Source organism: Physella acuta, unplaced genomic scaffold (genome assembly GCF_028476545.2).
Source record: "Physella acuta isolate Inbredline_101_S28 unplaced genomic scaffold, ASM2847654v3 ptg001523l, whole genome shotgun sequence".
NCBI lineage: Eukaryota > Metazoa > Mollusca > Gastropoda > Physidae > Physella > Physella acuta.
The window spans coordinates 5,535-20,090 of NW_026733038.1; the positions used below are offsets into that span (position 1 = coordinate 5,535).

General features: G+C 35.9%; 1 protein-coding gene across 1 annotated transcript; it reads left to right on the forward strand.

Annotated features, from left to right (window-relative positions):
* The first annotated feature begins 250 nt into the window (after positions 1-250).
* On the forward strand, positions 251-7,977 carry LOC131928586 (demethylmenaquinone methyltransferase). The gene is made up of 6 exons (XM_059284653.1): positions 251-283; positions 3,471-3,703; positions 4,642-4,788; positions 5,894-6,049; positions 6,492-6,588; positions 7,565-7,977. The coding sequence occupies exons 2-6, from the start codon at positions 3,604-3,606 to the stop codon at positions 7,737-7,739; spliced, it is 675 nt and encodes a 224-aa protein (XP_059140636.1). The 5' UTR covers positions 251-283; positions 3,471-3,603; the 3' UTR covers positions 7,740-7,977.
* The last annotated feature ends 6,579 nt before the right edge of the window (positions 7,978-14,556 follow it).

Here is a 14,556-nt window from a genome sequence, read left to right on the forward strand (position 1 = left end):
CAATCCAACGAGTATTAATTGATCACCATTTTAGAAATAGCTACTGACACCACGAAAACCACTCATAAACATGTTTTTTTTAGATTGTTTTAACTTCCAGAATTTAGGATAAAGTCATCTGAAATGCTGTCACTCGTTCGATAATCTGCCTTGTGTGTTCACTTGACGCCAAAATCATTAGAGATTAGCGTATGATTTAATTAATGAAACAGACGGGTCCATTATTAATGTACCCATTATAAAATTGTAGGGAGTGTATGTTGATACGCTATTGCAAGCTCAGGTATGTTGTTTTATCTTCGTATTAATAATATCATGCAGCTATTTTTCAAAATGTGGATGTTATTTTCAAAATGAAAATGTATTTCAATATTTTTTACAAAAATTTCGCATGTTTCTAGTTTTTAATATTTGTTATAACAAAAGTCTTTAAATATGATTAAATTTAGAATCAGAAAATTCACCGAACGATAATAACAAGAAAGAACGTTCACCCCGTTGAAAATTTAACAATAAATATTTGAAGGGGAATTAAAATCATATAACTTAATACGTTTTTGCGGATAGACAATTTCAAATAAGACAAACTAAGGACGAGATTCAACAAAGCAATAAGAAAATTGACATCTATAGAACTAGAGGTGGCAGCTGTGGAAATGTTTGATTGTTTAGAATCTATATGGTGTTTATTTACCAGAAGTGAATTGTTTTCTTACTTCATATGCCTCTATAGTGAAGATGAAAACGAAAAGCTACAATATAGATCTCGAAGAATCTGTTCTCACAATGTTATTTTTAAGAGAACTGAAAGTTTGGTTGGATCCAGCTATTTGCAATTAGTTTAAAACTTTATTAAGATTAAATGACCTATCACAAGCTTATCTATAATCATATTTTAGAATAAAGTATTTTGTAACTATCTTCAAATTGAATTTTACATTAGGGGTCGTTCATAAATGACGTCACACTCGTAGGGGGGAGGGGGTCCGTAATTTTGTGACCGTGTGTAATGAGGGGGAGGGGGGATCAGGATGTGCGACGTCACTCTTTTGCATTAAAAAAAAGCAATGAATTTTAGACGTTATATCGCGTTTTATAAAGCTTTTTTTTAATAGGAATTGATTAAAATACTCTATTTTGACAGAGTTCAGACAAGATTTTGGAAAAATATTGATGTTTAAAGAAAAATTCAGTCTCGAGTTTGAATCCGGGTTCAAGTCAGTAGACAGTCCCTGAGTCCATCCAACTCTGATGGGTACCTAGCTCATGTTAAAGGCGGCTAGGCATAGTGCTGAACACACTATCCCTTCATATGCCGAGGTCACAGAAACAAGTGAACTCTACTTCACTTGCCCTATAGACCGTCAGGTTTGAAAAGGGAAGTTTTTACTTTTTAAGAAAAATTCAACTTCCAATTTGAGGGTGGTTGTAGACTGAGGTTTGACGTCATTTTAGGGGGGAGGGGGGGGGGGTTGGCTTTTTGTGACGATGTGTGCCGGAGAAGAGGGGGGAGGTAAAAATCGTCAAAAAGCGTGACGTCATTTATGGATAACCCTTTACCTAGAAATCTGTCTGATATATAGAGTTCAATGAAATTATTATAAACAACAATCTTAACTATTCAATAACATACTTCATAGCTGTTAAGGTGCGCAGTATTTCTTATTTGAATATTGGAGTGGATTTGCTACGACACAATCACAATAGTAGTTTCGCCATTCTGTCTGTATGTCTGTCCGGAACGCTATAGAGGATACACAAGGAAAATAAAGAGTTTCACAGGGGCGTCAAAAGGAACTACTAGTAATTTGTCCAAACGAAACGAAATATGAAAAGTTTTAAAGCCGGAAAATTACACATAATAAAATGACGTCATTGATTCTAGAGTAAACATAGAATTCAAAATCCGATGTCAAAAACAAGCACAATAATAATGACGAAGACAATAACCGACTAATTATTTGTCTAATCTTAAAAGTGGTCTGCGTACAGAGTTTTTTTCAGGTATCACTTCGAGGAGGGGCGAAGTACACCCCCCCCGGAGAACGTCTACCGACCCCCCCCCCCCCCTCCATAACAAAGTATAGGAAAATATATAATTTTAACAGAGTCCACACCCGCTCCCCCCTTCCCGAGAATTTAGTCAACCCCCGCGAATATTTCAAATGCCCCCCCCCCCCCCCCATAAATAAATCTGAAAGAAACACTGTCTGCATAATTGAGGTTTAGTGGCCAAACGTAGGAAACGGATCTAGATAGCAGATGTCGCGTCGCCCATCAGAATGTATGATTAACAAATGCGACCAGTGTTTCTTTCAGACTTTTTTTCTCCGGGGGGTGGGGGAAGTAAGCAGTGGTAACAATAGATTTATTCTATATAAAATCTATTTTGTTTGAGGAGGCCTCCCCACAGTAGAGATGCGCCAATGCGTCTTTTATCACGTTTTAGTTTAGGTGCAAGGTGTATGTGTATGACTATGACTATATTAAGTATCAATGTGCAGTAACTACGTTTAGATCAAGGTTACCAGATAAAGTATTGTGGTAATGTCTACATTTAGCATCTATACGCACAATAGAATGGAATCATTGACTGTTGAATAATAAATATAATTTAGAATAGAATACCGAAAAAGATACACAATAATTATGATGTCATTGATATTAGAGTAACAAAATTAACGCCTTATTTAATTGTCTGATTATAGAAGTGAATGTAGATATACAAACAAATTATTTATTACACATTAAATTTCCAGATCATGGTTAAATGCTGATTCTGGATAAAAATCCATTTTCAATGACATTTGTTCGTCTCCTGTTAAATTTCAGGTTGAGGTGGCGTTTTTGTTTTATTTTCGGTTTAGAGAAAAAACAACACTATCAACCTAGTGCCCATTGTATTTCTCCCTCAACGGGCCATTCATCTAGTACTTATTATTTGTCAACTTGTTATGCGCCTTATGACCCTTTTGATTTCGACTTCAGGCTGCTTTACTTTCTAGATAACTTTCACAGCCTTTGTTCACCCAAGATTATAGTCAGCAAAGCAAATTCTGATATTTTCTCAACAAGATGGGATGCTGTTCTCAGCTAAAAAACCTTATGTACCAAGGGGGTGGGATTCAGAACTTTTAGATCTAACAGCGATGACCTCTCCTACCTGACCAAAAACGCCCCCATTATTTCCTTTTATTTCAAAATAACCAAGTACTACAACAAAACGGATTTGCACGTCAATTTACAGTTACATTTTCTGCTTAGACAGAGGGGTAATTCTATAAGCAGGCTTCGTTTGGAGGTTAACTTTCCACTCCCCTTAACAACCCCAGTACGCCGAAAAAGACTCATTCACACTAAAACTCACTTGATCATAGTAGAACATAAAATTCTGAGTTTACTTTTGAAAAAATTCCTAAATACTTGCTTTATTCTTAATTTATGTTATATTCACATGAAACTAATTTCAGGATAAACTTTATTCTAGAGTTGGGTGGTTTTACTCTTGGAATAGATATTGGTTTTTGATAGTCAGGCACAAAAGAAAGAGAGCAATTAGTTAGCAAGTTGAAGTACAAATTGTATAATTGTGATCTAACGATCATGGACAAGAAAGTCGAAAGAACTCCTGAGGTGGAAGAGGCGGACAACTTTATCAACGCCTTTCAATTGCCAGGCATGGGCATTAATCAGTGTATACAAGGTAAGACATGATGGCGTTTCTATCATTATGCGATGGCGATGCTTCTATCTTTATGTGACGACGCTACTATCATTAGATGTAGTGGTTCTTTAATTAGATGTGCTGATTCTTTTATCATTTGATGTGCTTATGTTGCTATCATTAAATGTTGGTGGTGCTTCTATCACTTGATGCTAGTGATCCTATTATTATTTTCAAGGTGTTTTAATTTTAATTTTTAATGGTGATTATATCATTACATAATATGCTCGTTTTGAAATCATTAGAAGTGTTTGTGTATCTCTATCGGGCTACTAATGATATAAATAGATACAGGTGTGCTTTTATCATTAGATGCTGGTGGTAAACCCGATCTAGTACTTCGACGACAATAAAAATCTATTTTTGTGTGTGAAATTTACCAATAAATAGTTCATTGAAATATTTCACCATGATTTTATGCATACAAGGGAGTACCTTCTCTTTTGGTGTAATATTATTAACGACTGTATGTTTGAAGCAAAGAATTTAAAACATTACCTAATACAGCACACCTACTTATTGACAAAACTACATGCTTAATAGAGCAACAACCACTATCGTATATAAAACGACGTGTCTAATACAGCAACAACCACTATCGTATATAAAACAACGTGTCTAATACAGCAACAACCACTATCGTATATAAAACGACGTGTCTAATACAGCAACAACCACTATCGTATATAAAACGACGTGTCTAATACAGCAACAACCACTATCGTATATAAAACGACGTATCTAATACAGCAACAACCACTATCGTATACAAAACAACGTGGCTAATACAGCAACAACCACTATCGTATATAAAACGACGTGTCTAATACAGCAACAACCACTATCGTATATAAAACGACGTGTCTAATACAGCAACAACCACTATCGTATACCAAACGACTTCTATCAACCAACAGAATACGAGGACGCGGAGAAAGTGAAGCTCTACGAAAAGATGGCCTCAAGGCTCAACTACAGCGGTCCACTCTACTGTGCTGACCTGTTGTCTGGTCTCATCCAGGACAGAGCCAATGCCTTGGTGTTGGACGTTGGTGCTGGGACAGGTACGTCACTCTCATGTCACGGCCAGGTTTAGTTTGAACCCGTAGTTATGTAATTAAATTGCTGAACGCTCAAGCTTCGAATTTCTTGCGTTGAATACATTGAGCGGTCTTTAATATGCGTATGTTCCCTTTCTATACGGTGGCCATTTTTCTACACATGTGTTTTGACCAAAATATTTTCTAACTAAAAACACGAATGTAATATTGCTTTGCAGTTTTTTTTTCCGCACCTCTTTACTACAATTTAAACACGAGGTTTCATTTTTTATTGCTTTACATTTTCAAAAGTTGCATCAATTAAATAAAAATATTTTAAAATTTAAAACAATTGTTTAGTTATTTTTTTTTAGATCGCTTATTAAAAGTTTAGTTATTTTTTTTAGATCGCTTATGAATTGTTTATTCTTCAAATAAAATGCCCCATTCTAATACTTAGAAAATTGAATTCCAGAATTGCATGTTATAAATGAGGTGTTACTGATATTTTACTCTATTGTGACATGTTGTGCATTGTTGTATACATGGCATAATTAGCATATTACTTGACCGATTTAGATGAAATTTGCTAATCACTGTTATTACACTAACTAATTTTTCATACGTGGGATACGTTTTTGAAAAAGAATTCCGAGGTCGTGGTGGAAGAAGATCATAGAAAAGATTGTTTGTGTTTTTACCCCCCCCCCCCTCCCCATCTTCCCACCCTTACATCCTCTCAACTCTACACCTCGGTTGACCCGATAAAATTAAATTAGTAAACAAATTAGTTTACTATTTAGTTCTGTAGTTATTTTTTACAGGATCTTACATTTAATAAACAAATTAAATGCTTGATAAATTTTTAACATTATACAGGTTACATATACAGTTAACACAAGAAGCAATCCTAAATCGACCCTCTAAAGTGTATCATATTTATTTACAAATCGGCAAAAGTCACTTAACCCACAAAAATAAAATAGCGGTTCTAAAAAATAAACACAGAAAGTAACTGTTTCAGTTATCGTAATAGATGCACTATAATGGTACACTGTTAAATAAACGCAGTCGCATTAGAAGAAATCATTTTATATCAATTTATCCTTACACCATTCCTTTTCTTTAGGTTTTGTGGGTGAAGAGCTACACAAGCGAGGCTTCAGGAAAATTGTAGCACACGACGGTGCTCAGGCTATGCTGGACATCTGCAGGGAGAAGAACGTCTACTCGTCCTTCATCTGTAGTATCGTTGACGAGGGCTACAAGTTCCCTGTGAAAAATGGTAAGCAACTAAGTTCCCCATAAACTACGGTAAGCCAGCAACCAAGTTCCCTCTCAAAAAGTGTAAGTTCATTGATAACAAAAATGTAAGATAGTACTGCCAGTCATGTTTGATTTAATTTTGACAAATAAAAAGGAATACTATCACTGACTGTCCCTATGAAAATGGTGAGCTAGTGCTGAAATTCATTCATGTTTTAGTCATCGTGACAACTTTCTCGTGGGAAAAGTTAGGCTAGTACTGACATTCAGTCCTGTTTTGATTTAGCTGTGACATGTTCCACTTGAAAAGAGTAACCCAATTTGACTTTAAACAAGATACTAATTTCATTGTGACAATGTCTGTACACATTTTGATGTAAAACCACATACATAGGTACATAACTTCTCTATAACTCATGTTCAAGTTATGTGTACTAACGTTCACTACAAATCTTGTACAGACACGTACGACGCTGTGACCATCAGCGGTGCTGTATGTGAGAACCATCTGCCACCATCTTGTCAGGCAGAGTTCATCAGGATCACCAAGCCCGGGGGGTGAGTACCAGATGGGAGGGAGTGGGGAAGAACTGTCAAGCCCGGGGGTAAGTATAGGATGGTAGGGAGGGGGATCATCAAGCCAGGGGGTCGATTAACAAGGTAAACAAGCAAAGGTGAGGTAATTATCAGAAAGGGGTGGGGGAGAAAAATTAAAGCCGGAAGTAAGTACCAGGGATAAATATATCCAGGGGCATTTTCGGAATTATTAATCGCGGGTCCTAGGGCAGTATCAGGGCATCACTAAGGCGGGTACTTAGCCATCAAAACTACTACAAAAGCTGTTTAATAATTTTATTGAAGAAACTCAAACAAAGATGTCTAATGTTTTGTTTTATGGAGGAAGTATTGTAATCGTGCAAAAAAAAATTCCAATTTTTTTACAAATCTTAACTTTTTGCAACTCCGTGAGTCGGAAAAAATAGTTTTGCAATTTTGTTCGTATGTCTGTATGTGTGTGTATTTGTGTGTGTATGTGTGTTTGTGCGTGTCTATGAACGCGATTGCTTGAGTACCGTTACAGTTAGGCTGATGAAATTTCGAATATAAGCATATAAATCAAATTTGTAGTTCTATATCAACTTTTCAGCGACTTCCGGTAACCGAAATTGAAATGTATTCTACTTTACGTTTTTCAAAATTACTGTTTTAAGTACTGTGAAATTCCACATAAATGTAAAAATTCTCTGTATTATTGTCAAAGTTTGAGGAATTTCCGGTGACCGGAAGTATTACTTTGGTTACTCTTTAGGGGAGATCACTGCCGCTATATTTTTTATATTTTTCTCAATGTGTGCCAAACTAAAATTATTACCTTAGCGTCACCTTAGCTAGTTAATATTTAACCTATACATATCGCCAACGCCTACACCAATCTTTAACCCCATCACCCCTCTCCCCCCACAACAATGTTTAGCTTTAGACCAAACGTATTTGCGTCAACATCCACCAGTAGACCAAACGTATATTTCCCCAGATTTATTATTAACGTGTTCCGTGCGACAGTGCTTAACCTGGACTACGGACGGGCTTGGGAAAACGAGGCCAAGAGGCTGGTCAGTGAGAAGAAATGGACGCTGTACGGCAGGTTGATGGCCCCTGGCTTCTCCAACGTCGTCGATGGTTTAGTCGACATTTACCAAGTCAACTAACGCTAGTGTCTTTTGGACGTTTGTAAACCATGGACATTTTACTCATGATCTTTGTGAATCCAATGAACATTTATTTTCCTTGAATACATGTGATGCTTTTGAAAGAGTATCCGGTAAAACTCCATTTTAGCGTATTTTATTCTCCATTGCTTGTTTACCTCCAGTTGAGCGTATTTTATTATAATAACCGAAACACACCAAAACATTAGGAAAACACGATCAAAACATTAGGAAAACACGATTTAATTTGTATTGTATTTTTGTTTTAACAATTTATTAAAAATGAATTTAAAAAAAACACGACTTTTTTATTTGTATTGTATTTTTTGTTTTAATAAATGAATAAAAATGAATGAAAACCACAAAGAGACTGACTGAAATGCTTTGTTTGTTGGTTACATTAGCAGTGTTTCTTCCAGACTTTTTTCTCCGGGGGGGGGGGGCACTTGAAATTTTCGGGGGGGGGGGGGGCGGTAGACTTTGTTCGGGGGGGGGGGGGGCGGACACTGTTAAAAGTATATATTTTCTATATAAATTATATAAATTTCATTTCGTTCGGGGGTGGTAAAAATTTTTCCGGGGGGGGGGGGGTGGCTTTGCCCCCCCCCCCCTCCCCGGAAGAGATGCCTGGAAGAAACTCTGTACATTAGATACAAATAATAATAAACCGGGAGTGATCTCCCCTAAACTTTCTCGAATCTAATATATAAAGCTCAATTCTGTATGTGATAAGTTGTCGTTGACATACTTCGATGGATTTAAGTGTTAGATAATTAAAGTCATTATGGTCTAAATTTATGAGTTAAAAAATTAATATTGAAAGTTTTGGGAAATAATTTTCATTTATCAAACTGAAAGTAATAATTTTCGGCATGTTCATTAAACACAAGTTTTTAAAAAATATCACCTTTTACAAAAATTCTAATTATGTCTTTATTTAGTCCTATAGCACTTACTTCCCTTTGATAAATTAGGAAAACACAATTCCCTTTATAAAACCATTGCATTAGTGGAAAAGAATTTACTTTTTATTACTTTGTTTTGGTGTTGGGAAAAAATAATTACATAATTAGCGGGGATTGATCAAGTGCAAATGTTGTAGGTATTTTACGGATAAGCTTGGAGTATTAAAATTGTTCATTAAATTGAAACAGGCGCGTTCGTTTAAGTGAGTGCAAAAGACTATGAATACGTTGGGGTACTATAGTCGTTTATTAAGCTAAAACAGGCAATTCCGTTGGGTTTGCGTTAGTGGTTGCGGTTTGATTTGGTTCGTTTTTGTTCTTTCTTTTTTCGTTTTTGTTTGTGTTTTTTTCTTTGGGTTTGTATTTGTGTTTTTTGGTTGGTTTTGCGTTTGGATTTGGTTGGTTTTCGTTTGCTTGTGTGTTGTTATTGGTTGGTATTGGTGTTTGTGGTTGTGGTTGGGTTTGTTGTTAGGTTTTTGTTTTCGTTTGCTTTTTTTTGTGTGTTTGTATTGGTGTTTGTGGTTGTGGTTGGGTTTGTTGTTAGGTTTTTGTTTTCGTTTGTATTTGTAATTGTGTTAGCGTTATGTTTGCGTTTTGTTGTTTTGGTTTTGGTTGGTTGTGGTTTGGGTATGAAATGCCGGGTTTATGATGATTACTAATCACACAGGTAATGGTCTTTAACAGAAAGGTTTTTCACAGAAGCCAGAGCAGGGCCTGGCCGGGACGGCTAGTATTCTTATATAAAATCAAGTTATAGGGTTTTGAAAAATTCAAAGTAGAAAAAGTACCACTTCCGGTTATCGGAAATCGCTCAAAAGTTGATACGGATCTACGATTTTGATAAAATACTTATATATGAAATTTCATCAACCTAGCTGTAACGGTACTCAAGTTGTCGTGTTTACACAGACAGACACAAAGACACACAGACATACGGACAGAATTGCAAAGTCCAGTTTTTACGACTCGATAACGCATAAAACGCCAAAACGTTTATTTATTTGTATTTATAATTTTTGCCTGATTAAAATAAGTCCTCTATACTCAGGATATGATGAAGGACTGAGGAGTAAAACTGTGAAATCTGTCAAAATTTCATGTTTTTTTTGTGCACGATTAAAATACTTTCTCTATACTTCGTATATACGAGAAAGTAAAAACAAACAACAAGATGGACAAAAGGCTGACATGGAGAGGAGACCGACAAGACAAAAGGCCGACAGGAAATAAGGCCGGTGTTGTTGATGTCAGAGAGTTATCTATGCATAAGTCATGAGAGAAGACGTGCAGTTGGAGCAGTGCTGTTCATGAATAACTAAGTATTGAAGCTAACGTGAAGGCGTCTACATTATACTCCAAGCACAACACAGCTACACAGTACACAGAGACTCGACATTCAAGAGACTAAACTAAGATAGATACAACAGAAAGTGTAACAATAACTAACAAGACATAACGTGCAACATTTAAACGTCAAGTTAGATGAGTGGCGTAGAAAACATGTTTTCCACATTATACAATATTTTTTATTTTCTGAAACTGACAGCAGGTTTAAAAAACAGAAAACAAAATAACTTACTTAATGTAGATCAATTTTATATTTTTAAACGAAGGTCAAGTACAAAAAAACATACATTAAAAAAAAAACATTATATCAACAAGCTTTTAAAAAAAGCTTCTGTCACAAAAATAAATGTAAAAGATCTGATGAGCGACCAAAGCTCTTATGACATAAAGTAAAAGTATATATTTTATATATAAATTGTATTTAGTTCAGGGTTAGGGGCGGGCGGTAGAATTTATTCAGGGGGTGGGGGTAGGGGCTCTGTCTCCCTACTCAAAGAAACTCTGTATGCAGACTCCCGAAGAACATCTACCGCCCCATATAATGAAATATAATTTATGTAGAAAATATACTTTTTCCAGTGTCCGCCCCCCCCCCCTGAAAATTTAAATGCCCCCCCCCCCCCCCCGGGGGAAAACAAAGGTCCGAAGGTAGATTTGGGGGGTGGAGGGGATGGAGGCTTCTGCACTCGACGTTTTACGGGGGGGGGGGGTAAGGAGGGGCTTTGCCTTCCCTCGAAAAGGGGAGCCAGACGTTTTCTCGAAAGACACTTGCCCGAATGCCGTTTGCCAGAAGGCCGATTACCCGAATGGACACTTGCCCGAATTCGAGTAATGCCCTACTGAACACTTACCCGAATATGACAAACGCCCGAAAGGATTTCTGAGCATCTTGAATCTCTTGAAAAGTAACTTCTATGAGCTGAAAGAAGAAGAAACTGCATTCTCTGCTACCTTTGACGTTGACAGCATTCCTGATGAATTACACGATGAATTCTTGTATTTGTGTAATGACCTCGCGGCATCTAACGTGTTTAATGAATACCTACTCACACAATTTTGGTGTAGTATGCACTATTCATACCCAAAGATGTCATGGATGGCCTTTCGAATTTTAATTACTACATACCTTTGCGAGAGTGGATTTTCAACACTTCTCAATTTAAATTTCCTTATTAAAATGCTCTCTATTTAAATAACTATCCATCGGTACCCATTTCACGTGAATTTTAGGGCTATATATTTTTAAATGTTGTACTTGTTTAAGTAAATAATTTATGAAATAGTTATTGATCAAAACGCAATGTGCTTTAATACACGCTGAACGATATTAGTGACAAAGCAAGGAAATAACTAATTAGCTAAAAATCCGACACGTTTAACATAACACATGCACACAGTGATTAAGTGACTTACATGATTCCGTTAAAAATCTGGCTATTCAATGGTCATTATGTTGTAAGTAATTTGTAGCAGTTTGGCCGATAAAATTGTATATATTTTATAGCGTACGTCTTGATGAGTAGATCTATAGATCTAGATCTAAATCAAATTTGATTGAAGTAGTTCCTTTCTTTATAGTCTAAAATCGGAAGATTCACATATAAAAAAAAAATTAAGTTGTCTTGGTGTATCTCGATCCCGCACCACCTGCATGGTATTAAGTACACGATCATCTCAACTATTTAGGTATCTTATAAACATGGAGAATGAAAGACGTATTTAAAAAAACTTAACTTACGCTAATATGCCTCTTCTTTCAAATTAATTTTTTTTATCCCAAATTAGCCAGTTCCATAGCTAAACAAACAAAGATTTCTATAAAATAATTAGGGCCTGAAATAGTTTAATATAGAAATTTATTTTTGTAATAGATTCTAGAGTAGATAGAGTCTAAATCTAGATCTTAGCGACTTAGCGTCTACGTCTAGTTTTTGCGTAGATTTAGATCTAGTCTTGATCTAGAATCTCTAGATCTAGAATGCAAATAGATAAAATAAATTTTCTAAGTTTAGGCCGGAAAAATTGTATTGTATACATTTCATAGTGTACGTAGATCTAGATCTAAATCAAATTTGAATGAAATAGCTCATTTCTTTTTATTCTAAACTCGGCAGATGACGTCATTAGTTAATGTTTAAACATCAGTGACGTCATTGCTTCATGGGTTCTTTTTCACTTCTATAAACACTTTTCCTGTTGCATAATTAAAACTGTTTTTCTACATTCGAATATGCCTTTATTTTTTATTTTTCTTCCTTAAATAAAATGTTGGTTACACATTTAAAACATCTACCATATTTTTTTCAACAAAAGTTCTTATCAAGTTCGCCATATATCGCTGAAGATTCTGATGTGATACCCTGCTAAAATATTTTGCGGACAGAGAGAGAGAGAGAGAGAGAGAGACAAGTGCGCACATGGTCTTTTATATATTAGGATATTACTTTTTCTATTTTGTTCAGGGGTGGGAGGACAGGACAGTGCTCGAACGACGCCTGAAAGAAACGCCTCTCCTTCATTGCGATCTGGCGGTACAGTAGTAACGCCCCTGCTTAAATAACAGTGGACTACATACGACTTATCCTGGTTGAGTAATTAATTTCACCATCCACTTGCACGTCAGTCAAATGTCACGTGCCTTATATAATTTGTGTATGATTAAGTGATAGCACCACATAGCACGGCAGTTAAAGCGACATTTATATTGCGAACTAGCAGCAAAAACCCGTCGCTGCACCGGTTTTTGGAAATATAACCAGTTTTCAATTAAGTGCCTATGTGTAAATGTGGACGATATAGAAAATGTAGGCAAGACTAACATTAACCACAACCATAAACCCAATCGCAAACATACTAATGAATAGAAGCATATCCCTTATCATTTAACCCTTAACACCTACCCATTATTCCTTATCCTTTATCTCTTAACCTTTAACCTATTATCCTTAATCCCGTATATTTTTCCTTATTCCTTACTCCTATCCTTATCCTTATGCCTATTGCTATAGTCATCGTTATCACTATCCCTATTTTAGACATATCCGATTCATTATGTGTTTCCCTATAGTATTTAATTTTGACTATTGCTATCTCTATACCTTAACTATTCCTATAGCTATCCCTATCCTTTTCCTTATCTCTATCGCAATCCCTATTTTAAACCCAAAATATCCCATATAATTTTCATAACATTATCCTTATCGATTTCCCTATAAATTAACGTAATTAATTCCATTCCCAATCTCTTATCTATTCCCTGAAATTGTACCTGTACTTATTCTTGTAACTGTACACTTTAACTGTACCAATTATTACTATATCTGTTCCTGTAAATAAAGGGTGGTTGATTGATTCAGGGAAGGGGGGGGGTAATGTCCTACTGCAGTTGTTTGGGCGGAGGTTATGTACTGGAAGTACTTGATATAAGGAGGTGTTGACGTGGTGGGAGAGGGTAGTGTTTCTTCCAGGCATCTCTTGGGGGGGGGGGGGGTGGGTTACCGTCCCCGTCCCCCGAAAGAAATGGAATTTATGTAGAAAATATATACTTTTAACAGTGTCCGCCCTCCCAGGCAATTTAACCCCCCCCCCCCCACCCGAAAAGTTCAAGTGCACCTCCTCCGTAGAAAAAAGCTCACGAAGAAAAACTGGAAACGGGGGGGGGGGGTGAATCCCCTAGAGTAATCAGCAGGCTGTTAAGGTCAATCTATCGACACGTTCACATTCACCTGTCCCTTTCCGCTCGTTACACATAGTAATAAAAATCACCTATACAGCCGTTACATTTAAACCTGGCTCACGTTAGAGAAATGAAGGCGTCTGAGTGTAATGCTGACCGCATAATCTCCTTGTATGCCGAGGTCGTTGAAACAGATGATTAAACTAAGCTAAACACTTGAATATAAATATGTATACATATATATATATATGTATATATATATATATATATATATATATATATATATATATATATATATATATATATATATATATATATATATATATATATATATATATATATATAGTATACTTTCTATATTTACCAATATGTTTGTTGAAATACATATGACAGAGAAAACATGACACATGGCGCAAGACACACAACACAGGACACATAACACAAGGCAGATTATAAAATACAACAAGTTACACATAACATGATACAAGCACCCAACTCAACCACGCGTGCTAGTACAAAGCCTGGGTGGATATAAAATCGTGGTTGTATTTAGAAGATCTATGTAACTAATTTCCCAACTTATTAATCTAGCCATAGAGCTCTCTATTCTATAACATTCAATTTAAAAAAAAAACAACTGGGTCGTGTTTAACTGAAATACGCAAGATTTCGATTTGCACCCCCTTCAAACTTTCGATTTGCACCCCCCCCCCCTCCCTTCTCAAGATTTCGATTTGCTACTGATATCATGTGATCTAATATTAAAAATGTTTAATCAAGGTACTTTATATTCTAATTTACCCTGTAATACGTAAATACCCACTTAATT

Excerpts from the sequence above, each read along its gene's own strand:
- LOC131928586 (XM_059284653.1), top strand. The coding sequence starts at position 3,604 with ATGGACAAGAAAGTCGAAAGAACTCCTGAGGTGGAAGAGGCGGACAAC. Across the intron at positions 3,704-4,641 it reads CATTAATCAGTGTATACAAG|AATACGAGGACGCGGAGAAA; the intron begins GTAAGACATGAT and ends ATCAACCAACAG. Across the intron at positions 4,789-5,893 it reads GGACGTTGGTGCTGGGACAG|GTTTTGTGGGTGAAGAGCTA; the intron begins GTACGTCACTCT and ends CCTTTTCTTTAG.